The following is an 11,141-nucleotide window of genomic DNA, read 5'->3' on the forward strand; positions in this document are numbered from 1 at the left end:
CCATTCATGCCCGCCGTATTTATCGTTTAGTTGAAGAAGTTGTATGTCGCTGATATCGGAAGGGTTAAGACTATTTTGTAGTTTCTTTATAAGGGGTTCCAAGATTGATTTATTAAAAATTTCGGTTGGGAATGTTTGACTGTCTGGGGTTAATAGATTCCATCTTTCGATTGCTACTGTTAAGAGATCGTCATTGAGGGTTATGAAAGATGAGATCGCGGAATTGAGCGAAAGGCGATTAGAGATAGGGAGAGTAATTCTAAGGGGATCAGGTCGATACCACCAAGTTTAGCCGGTAATTGAGCAAGGTGCCAATTAAAGTCTGATAATGGAAGATTAAGGATCCTTTCCATAAAGGTCTTTAAGCGAATATTATGCTGGGTGAAAAATCCTGAGGAGGATGAGTGGAAGAGGTGCGAGATTTTAGGTAAATATGGGAATTTTTTTAATAGATAAAAAAGTTGGTGCGATCGGATATGATTGATGAACTTTTTCAAGTTTTGTAACTCGGAGAGGGTTTTATCGATAGTTTTTTCCGAAATTTTATTATTAAGTAGTGGGAAGCCCAAGAGTTGGATATCTTCGATTTCGATAATATTGTAATCTTTAAATGAGTCTAGGGGAATCTCGGGGTTGATATGCAGATTTCTGTTTTGGTTTTGTTTAATTCTAGGCCTATTTTGGGACATTCTCTTTCGAGGTGGTAGAGGGCTTTGCTTATTTGATGTTGGTTACCGCAGGGTGTGCTATTGTCTAGGTACCATAGATTAAGGTCAAGATCAAAATCAGATTTGAGATCTTTCATCATATTATGGATGGCTAAGCAGGTAAGTATAGGGCCAAGGAGGTCGCCCTGTTGAACACCCTCTTCGGAGTATATAACGCAACCATTGAAAATGAGGGGAGTGCTATTGGTATAGCAAATGTCAACGATGCGCGAGTATTGGGGGAAATTGTCGTAAAAGGATTTGAGTGCCGAGGAACGAGATATAGTATTGAAGGCGTTCTTAAAATCAATTTTGCAAAGAACGGAGTTTATAGGTGGATGTTGTAGGTAGATTCGAAGACAGTGAGAGGCTATATCTTACACCTCCTTTTGTTCATAGCCTAATTGGTAATTGCCAAGCAGGGAATGAGTATCGGTTTTTATTTTTTTTGCGATAATTTTAATAATCAGGCGTCTGAAGAAAGAACCGATAGCAATTGGGCGGATACTTCCTTTAGGTTTCTCAAATGCAATCAAGTTTGCTCCAAATATTATTTGATGAGCTAATGTGGGGATATCTCTAGTGATTATATTATTGAGGAAGGTTGTAAATGAGTTAAAAAAAACTATTTGAATTGGGAGATTTTAGGAATGTTTGGAAGTAGGAAGGTCTACTGCTGCTGAAAATTTATTAAATTCGCTTATATTGTGTCGTATATCTTGGTTTGATATTGTGAGAGGAGGGATATTGGGCGGAGGATTTGGTAAGCTAGTATAAGAAGCTCGTGGATGAAGAGATTTTAGGTTTTCAAGGGTCGCATCATTAGATGGGGCTAGTTTTGTTTGTGAGGAGATTAATTTTTGGGCACCACATACGTCGCCTTCATTTATTTTTTTGGAGATTTTGTTACAGGTTTTATTGAAACTTTCATTAGCATTATTGGGTTGGGATATTTGATGTGTTGTAGAAATTTTAATTTATCCATATTTTTAAGTCTGTCTTTTATAAGGTTTGGTAGTGTGTGAAGATGAATAAATAATTTATAGAACTATTATTGGGTTGTATCAGTGTTTTTATGATATAATTAGAAAAATATCTGTTAATGTGTCGAAGCCCAGAAAAATGTATTATAGCCTATATATTAATAAACATTAAGGTATTATAGAATACTTTTAATAAAAATAAAAATTATTGCATATTTTATTGCAAGGCATATTATATTCAAATTATTTTACTAATAAGTTTTTATATTCTGCTTTTATCGTTTCTCGCATTTCATGGTAAAAATTCTTAACTTTAGGAATTTTAAAATATATCGATTTTTAAAATTTTAGCTATTATTTTTCCATAAAAAAGACATCGATGCCTCTATAGTGTTGTTAAACGGCTCATTTTGAGCCGATTTTTTAAAACGGCTAACTCAATATTTTAGCCAGAAAAATATTGCCTAAGTCTTGAGATTTCGATAATATATGCCTAGACCTTTGTTCCTTCTATGAGCAAAATCTTGAGGCTTGCGTAATATTTTTCTGGACGAAATATTAAGTTAACCGTTTTTAAAAATCGGCTCAAAACGAGCCATTTAACAATACTATGCCTCTATTATAAAATCAAAGAAAAAGAACGAAAGATCTATATATATAAAAATATTTATCATATTTTTTAAAGTAATTTGAAAGTAAAACCAGAGTGGAGAGTAGGGATCTCCCCGCCAAATATTTTCTTTAAGATTAAAAGGATTCCCAAACTACACATAATTTAAAACAGTATTCACTTTATTGTAGCAATTGACCTTAATCTTAGGATACAAGATAGAGGGAATTATTTTTTTAAAAGATTTAAAATATGGAGGGAAACGAAAGAAATTATTCAGAGAGGTCTAGCTAAAGGAAATTACCGTTACAACCGCTGGCATATTATTTTCTACAAGTGTTTCTTTGATATCGTGATTAGTTAGATTTACAATAAGAAATGATTAAAAATCAAATTTAATAAATATCCTAAACCACATAATGTCATTTAAACTCATATCTTTTAGTTCTTTGATTGACCCTAACCCCTATATTATAACATTTAATCTTGTTCCTTACTAATTGCAATAGCTGCATTTTTATACATGGATCATTAAGTCAAGCTTACATTGCTTAAATAGTTTGTTTTTTATGGGTATTTTAAAAATTTTTATATATAAATATGTTTATTGTAAGATTATGTTCAATTGATTATTATAGGGAATGTAAAATTATTGTTAATGTTATTATATAATTATTTTCTGATAAAATATTAGTATATTTCATTAAATTAAAAATTTCCTTTAAAACCTTGAATTGAGCTAGGTAGAGCTATTAGTAAATTTTGAATCTGCTTTAAAATTTTCCTAAAACTTTTGTTATTTATAAAGATTTGCTTATAAATAAATAATGAATCAATAAAATTAATAATCATATGATTCAGAATCTATATAGTGCAGTCATGCATTAAATGCTTGCTAAATGTCTCAAAATTTTCAAAACACGAATCAGGTTAATCAAAATGTGATCAATGTACGAGATCGTTTGTTTCATACACTGTTTGTTAGATTTGCTATTATATATGCTAGAAATGTTCCATTAAATTATCGAAGATTACTAGAATTTCTTGTCTTAATCAAGGTAATCCTTATTTGCTATCATTTTTCATATAATTATATGATAGGCAATAGTTGCTTTATCTGTACTTTCGTATATCCACATAAAATTCGTAAAATCACATGTTGGCTGTTTAGATCATGTTATAGATAAATGGCCTAGAGATGGAATCTTAAGAGTTGAAATTATTAAAAATGCCCCTGATAATTATAAGTGATTAATGTTATGCTTGTTTATTTTATCTTAGATATAGCATAAATGATTCATATAGAAGAGAAAGAGAGATATTGCATATGATATATAAAAATGGATCTCAATATGATGATGATGAAAAACCTATCATGAATTATAGGATTATTGAAGCAGAAAACAGTACTATTAAAGTAAATAATTTAAGGAAAAAGTATATATTTTTTATGAAATAATTTTTAGAATGATAACCTTCCAAATATAGAGAAAGGAAAGTTAGATGTGTGGCCACCTTTAGATCAACCATTATCAACTTTATTATTATTTTTAAAAACAAGTAACAGTTATATTTATGTAAATTTTCAAAATGTATTAGAATATAATTATATATTTTAATTTTAATAATATAAAAATATTTAGTTTGGCCAAGTGATGAATATATAGTGGAATACTCTTTAGAATATGGATTTTTAAGATTATCACCTGCAACCAGAAATAGATTAAATATATCTGTTATGGTAGTAACTTTAGGTCTTTTTTATATTATAAACTATATTTTAGTTTGACATCATTTCAATATCATGATAATATATATTTCAAAAATAAATCTAACCTCTCTCACATTTTATTTCCATTAAGATATGGTAAAAAAAAGAGAAGTTTAATGAAGATTTTATATATAATTAACAAATTGAACATTAATATTTTATAATTGTTAAAATATATATAATCAAATCAAACAAAGTTACTGATATTATATTTTGCAATCAATTGAATATTTTCCTTCTTGAAATTATGAAAAATTATATAGATTATTAATTTAAATTTAAATATTTAAGATCCAGACAAACATTCATGCTTTGGCAATAAATTCACTCGTTTTTTGCTTGAACATTTTCATGGATATGATGGTGTTCTTATGGGTAGCATCAAGCATATAGCAGAAATTGAGGAAAATAAAGGTTACAATCTATATTAAAACATTAGATAATAAAAAATTGAAAGGAAAAAAACAAAAAGAAAGAGATGAAAATGAAATAAATAAAATATATTTTAACAAACTTATTAGGTTATCTCTGCAATGTAATATCTGGGCAGCATTACCGATATGTTAAAATGTTTACAGCTCGCACTGCTTACATTGTCGCATTCTTCATCATGCTCATATTTGTATATTATACTTAAATATAAAATTTTAAATAAACTTCATCATTAATTTACATTACATAATTTATTCATTCCAACTTATTATTAGTTTGATCTTAGCACTGACAATTTTATTTTATTGATGCATATAAAAATTAACTTTAACTACTTATACTTTTAAAGTTATGTTGGAATTGCGTCAAATAAATACTAACCTCATGATGTCTTATTCTAAAATTAAACTGTTATTTTTTATTATTCTTAAATTAATTCTTAAGACGAAGTTTTTTTTAAAAAAATTTATAATACACTTTTTTAAACCTTATATTATATATAATATAAACTAACCATTTTTAGACAATAATCATATCAATGATATTGAGGTATTCCCATCAACAACTCTTCCTTTTTATCAGTAAATTTTTTTTTATTATAAAAAAAAGATGTAAAACTGTGTCTCAAAATAGTATCAAATTTTTTAAACTTTAAGTAAGGACACATTTTTATTTTTTTAATTAATAAAAGCCTATTTTTATGTTTTTCGATAATATTTTGAAGTTTTAAAATTAAATTTTTTGATGATTTGGATACAGTTTTATTTTCATTGTATTGATATCAGAGACCTGCAGGCCTGCCCTTAAGCCAGACCTGGCATATTTTAATTAATTTTTTTTTAAATACCCAGGCCAGGCCGTATATTTTAAATCAAATATTTGATATCGCCATTATTAGCTAAAAAAAATCAAAATAAATATAATATATTTTTTTTAAAATACGGGTAAACCTGATTTTTTTTTAAAAAAAACAGGGCCGGGCCTATAAATATAAAACCCAGGCCAAGCCGTGTAAATGGTACCTCTGTAGGTCTCTAATTGATAAATATCTTTTATGTCAAAAATAGAATATGACCATTGTGAACCTCATAGAATTAATTGGGGTAAAAGGTGATAAGAACTGGTTATATTTTTCAGTTTAATATTGCCCCCGAGGTTCTCTGGGTATTTACTAATCATTATATATATGATGTAAGGATATCATGAAATGATATTATACGATTAAAAAAATTATTTGTTTTTATTTTATAGTTGAAGTTTTTCAAATGCTAGAAAATAACGTTAACTTCAGTTTTCCCATGGCCTCGTTGCTAACCGGTGTATTAGCCATAGTCGGTTAAATTTTTTAAAAATTAATTTTTTTAAAATATGTCTGCCTTACATAATTATACCATATAAAAATATTATCTTTTTGCATAATAGTATTTAACCTGTTAAACTCGTTGCAACTATGCTGTTATTTAACTTTATTTCTAATCATCGAGTATATAACTTAATAAATATTCCTTTTGATTAAAATACCAGAGGTCTGTCAACCTGGACCTGATCCACAACGCCATGTTATCATTTAAATAAAATTGGATCAATTTATCAATTAATAATACAGGCGAGTCGGGCTTAAATATATAAAAACTACACTAGGATAAAGAAGATATCTGGGACGGGTCAGGCTATATATTGGATTTTTGTTAGAAAAAAAGGTATCTGACCAATATCATGCACTTAAATTATTTTGACACGTTATTGCTTCTAAAAATCAAGATTATTGAATTTAGGATTTTATTCCCCCCACCCTACATTAAGAATATATTTAATTTATAATAAAAAAAAATATATTATTCTTAGGGCTGGAGTCAGTGATGGGCGAGTTTTTCAACGACACCACCACAACCTTTTATATTATATTAGTCGTATGGCTGGCCGACCAATACGATTCTATTTGTTGTGTGACTTATCTCTCTAAAAAACATTGGCTCAAGTTTGAAATAAATTTGTATATATTGCGCCCCCTTCCCATTTCCTTGAATAACAATATGGTTTCAGTATTGGAAGTGAGAGCTGGACTTAATTACATTGGTCGTTTTTAAAGACACGCCAACATTTCAAATGGCATAATTTTTAAATAAATTAGATGTTACTAGAGGTTACCTAATCTTAGGAACGAATTTTCATATTTTAATAAGTTTTATTTAAGTTTTAATATTATTGTTTTTATTTTAAGTACTCAATTTTATTTGTCACGGGGTTGTCTTAAGAAATAATAAAAAATTAAAAAATACTGCTAATTTGTATAACTCCATTCGTTACTTTAAACAAATATAAAATATATTACCATTTTATTGTTCAGATAATGTTAATCTTTAAAAAGTAACGATAACACAATAGTTTACACGCTAAATAAACCCTAACTAACTTAACATCTTTATAAATGCTATGTATTAAAATAGTTCTTAAAATAGTTATATTTAAAATTATCTATTAATATTATAAAAATAATATTAAAATTTAGGAATAACGATTTTTAAATTTTATTTTTAAATATAGCAATAAATTTAGTTTTTTTAAATAGGCAAATTGCATTATTACAAAACCAATTCTAAAATTATTTAGTATCTGTATTATTTTATTTTTTAAAGATTTTTCTACCTTTACCATTACATCTTTTACGCTTACCACTATCGTTTCAATGGACAATACAATATACTGGCTTTCGTTACTTCTTGGCTTTTTATACAAGTTTTAAAAATTTACATAGATTCAAGGGATAATATACCGACCATTCCTACTTACCTTGTACAGATATGCCTTTACATAGGAATTGTGTGATGGAACCTACTAATTGTATAAAATATTTGCTTTTGAAAGAAAATTGGTCATTAGTTTTAAACATCAACTAAAAAATAAAACAATTCCGCTAGTCAAAGGGTTAAAATTATCTTAATTACTTTAGAATATTCAGGACATTCTCATGGAAAAGCTGAATTATGGAAATTAAAAGCTTTATTTACAAGAACACTAGCGCCCTTCTTACCCTTCACACACTTTTAATTGACGCACATCGCTTGCAGACTTCTCTTCACACTAATATATTTTTGCGAACTCTTCAAATAGCATACATTTAGATAAATTTCTTGCATCATCTTTGCTACGCCACATTTTTCTCATGCAATAACCACCGGGATATTTTTCCTGAATTTACCTTACCCTTAAATTTATGCAGAAGTTTTTGTTACAAGCAATTTCTTATGATAGTTCTCATAATTTTAGTCACATAATAAATAGTAACTGAATTGAGATACATCGCAGGTGCTATTATTGTTAAACGGCTAGATTTTTAAAAACGGAACCTAATATTTTAACCAAAAAATATTACACACGCCTGAAGATTTTGCTTATAGATGAAAGAAAGGTTTGGTCATATATTAACTAAATCTCGAGGTCTGCTTAATATTATATTAGTTAAATTCTTTATTTAAAATGGCTAAGTCGATCCGTTTATAACAGCATTACTTGCATCCCAGCAGACTTCTATTTGCCGATCGGTACTCAAAAAATTCTTTAAAAATCAATATATGTTTTTATTTTTTTGTTTCAAAATTTGTATTATCAAAAAAATTTGAGGGTTCAATATTTGGTCTGGACTCCCCTCTCCCCCCCCCATTACTAATTACTTCATTGGTGTAACCTCACCTTCATTTTAAAACTTCCATTATCCTCATCTATCAGATGTCCTAATTGACTCCTCGTATATCGACCATGTCAGCACTAGCTATCTTAACTTTTTTACACCCTAGCTTGTCATCTCAAGCAACATTCTGCCAAATGCATAAAATGAGGTGTTTCTTTTTGATCAATATTTATCTTGTATTTATTTCGCAACAAAAATGGATGAGTCTCTTCTCGAAATTTAAAACCATTCAAATATATCCCTAATTCTCTTATCCACCACCTCGATCACCACTCAGCATGGCATGACTTCCTACATCACAATAATGCATCACCTCCTTTATAAATTAGTATAAACCCAATCCCTGCAAAATGTCCTTAATCACGACAAATATACCTAGTATAAATCAATATAGCTCAACTAATTTCATTTATTATCTTATAATTTATTAACTCTTCCTCCAAATATGTTTTATGTAGGAGTTATGAATTGTGAAAAATTCATTTACTATTCTAGGGAGAATTTGGGCAATTGATAATATTATGATTTTTGTTTGGTTTGATTTAATTAATAGTAAGAAAAATATGCAATTTGCCTTTTTTGGAAATTTATATATTTGGTTTGGAGAACATGATTGACAACCTATCTACTCTGAAAATCATTAGATTTCGCTTATAATCTCTCATTTTTCTTTACATATTAAATAAGGCCTGGGCACGTAAGTATGTACCCGCCTAGTGTTCAATTTCTTGAGGTTTTTGGAAATAAAAAATTTGGTATCGTGTTTCTTAGCATCAACCTCTATAGAAAATTTTTTTTTAGGTAACTATTGTGAATATTTCATAGATATTTAGCACATTTCAAGACTGCTGCATTCAGCAGGTTTCAAAACTTATATCCCATCAAAGTCTTAATCTATCATGCATTGAGTACCTGCCCTAGGGCCCTGCACGGGCTGTCCAAACCCGATCTGAGGCCGGGTCAAGCTTCAGACGTTGAAGACTTTTTTATCGGACTAGGCTGTAAGAGTCAGCCTGACACGAGGCTCAAATTAAATATTAGAAATATCCTCAATTCATCGAACTGTATATTCTAACATTTAGCCAAAAATCCAGAATATTGATCTGCTATAACAATTATAAAATATTTTTATTCAATAATTTTTGTTTTATCTAAAATCTATTCAATTAAATAGCCTCATATTTTTATATTTATTTTAGATTGGATCCAAATTTAAGAATAATTAATAATAAAATAAAATAAAAAATTGGTGCTCTTTAAGCTCGGAGACACGAAAATTTTTTAAATTTGCTCGGGCAGCGAAAAAATCCCTTTGCAGCTGACCTTGCTGAATTTGCATTTTTTATAAAATTAAGATTAAAAGTTCACGTCAAAATTATATAAAATTATTCGCAGGATGCGTTTCCGCTAAAATCAGATCTCTTGAAATTAAAAAAAAAAGAAGTACGCTAGAGATAATTTAAATTTTAAAGATTCCAATATGCCCTCCCCCCTACTACAAACTAAATTGAAATTATACCATTTAAAAATATAATATAGCATTCGATGATATACTTCTTTCATCATTACGAGCTGCCTAACATCCTTCGATACCATTTCGGACCATACCGTAACAACGAGCCCATTACAAACAACGATAATCTGAATGACGTAAACGACAATAACCCCGATTCCGACCCGAATTCGTCTAATAATAATGAAGAAGGGAATGGGGGCGTTGTGAGGAATCGATTCAGTAATCTAAATTTGGAGTTAAATCCAACCAATCTACCCGAATTCAATATGTTGGGACAATTTGTGACTCCCAGAATTGAGACCAACTCTTCTCAAGAAAATTTAAATGGAGATTCAAGGGTGTCCGGCGGAGATGCCATAGTAAGTCCTAATACAGATGGAAGTATCTTTAATACCGAAAACATCTCTTGTTCGCCTTCTACAGCATGCCTTTCTTTCGTATCTACAAACACATTCGGTTCTCATAATTGGATTCCTGGCATATATACACACTCCTTCAGTTCTCATAATTGGATTCCTAGCATATTGTTGCCTAGAAAGCGACGGACTAATATTTGATAAAAATTTGATAAAAAAAATAAAAGATTGCGCCATCACCATCGTTATAAAATGAACTTATCAAGCTTCGTATGTGATAGTTACTTGCCCAATTTTATCACATCTTCGTTGAATATTAAATAATTTTAAATTTAAGATCTCTTGGATTTTGAATAATATCGCTTTTAACGCTGTGATTGAGAAAATACTAATATTACAAAATATCAATAGCAAAAAATTGTAAGGGGTGTTTTAACCTTATTTATTAACGATATGTCTAATCTCAAAGGTTATATAGGGTGAAAACCTTAGTATTCGAAATAAATCTATTTTATATTTTATGAATTTTTAATGTAAAAGTCCTTGAATATCGATAAAGTTAATTTATTTGCTATAATAGAAGATAATTTTTTGTTGAAATTAAGCTATTTAAAGCCATAATATCGATGAAATACAGATATAATTATTAATATAGCTATTAAATATTTGAGAATATATATTAGGAAAAATTAATTGAAATATATAAATTGTCAAACAATATTTAAATATATGAGTTATTTTTGCATAATCTATACTTTGGGAAAGTTAAACTTTTTAGCATATATATATATGCAAACACATTTGAAAGAATCTGAGGTAAAAGCATGAACTACCCAATTGTAAGTAAGAAATCTTTAGATTTAACCATAACATCAAAATCATAGAAGTTGGAGAGAGGGAGGGGCAAAAAGGGAATTCGGAAATTTGTTTGTTCTATTAAATGTCATTTTAAGATAATAAAATACTACTATCTCCCTCAAAATTGTATGCTATATATCAAACAATTATTTGAAATAAAAATATATAAAAGTTAATTATTTTTTAAAACAATTATTCAAATTTTTTAGAAAAAACATTT

General features: G+C 28.6%; 1 protein-coding gene across 1 annotated transcript; it reads left to right on the forward strand.

Moving 5' to 3' along the window:
- The first annotated feature begins 3,199 nt into the window (after window positions 1-3,199).
- LOC135928586 (membralin-like) lies at window positions 3,200-10,496 on the forward strand. Its single transcript, XM_065465042.1, has 12 exons — window positions 3,200-3,358; window positions 3,402-3,547; window positions 3,588-3,717; window positions 3,767-3,860; window positions 3,944-4,054; window positions 4,363-4,485; window positions 4,593-4,693; window positions 5,027-5,084; window positions 5,755-5,838; window positions 6,349-6,481; window positions 7,140-7,239; window positions 9,731-10,496. The coding sequence occupies exons 1-12, from the start codon at window positions 3,200-3,202 to the stop codon at window positions 10,262-10,264; spliced, it is 1,773 nt and encodes a 590-aa protein (XP_065321114.1). The 3' UTR covers window positions 10,265-10,496.
- Window positions 10,497-11,141: the final 645 nt, after the last annotated feature.

The sequence above is a fragment of the Gordionus sp. m RMFG-2023 genome, chromosome 4, assembly GCF_954871325.1.
Source record: "Gordionus sp. m RMFG-2023 chromosome 4, tfGorSpeb1-WG-v2, whole genome shotgun sequence".
NCBI lineage: Eukaryota > Metazoa > Nematomorpha > Gordioida > Chordodea > Parachordodidae > Gordionus > Gordionus sp. m RMFG-2023.

Excerpts from the sequence above, each read along its gene's own strand:
- LOC135928586 (XM_065465042.1), top strand. The coding sequence starts at position 3,200 with ATGTCTCAAAATTTTCAAAACACGAATCAGGTTAATCAAAATGTGATC. Across the intron at positions 3,861-3,943 it reads ATTATTATTTTTAAAAACAA|TTTGGCCAAGTGATGAATAT; the intron begins GTAACAGTTATA and ends AAAAATATTTAG. Across the intron at positions 5,839-6,348 it reads CGGTGTATTAGCCATAGTCG|GGCTGGAGTCAGTGATGGGC; the intron begins GTTAAATTTTTT and ends TATTATTCTTAG.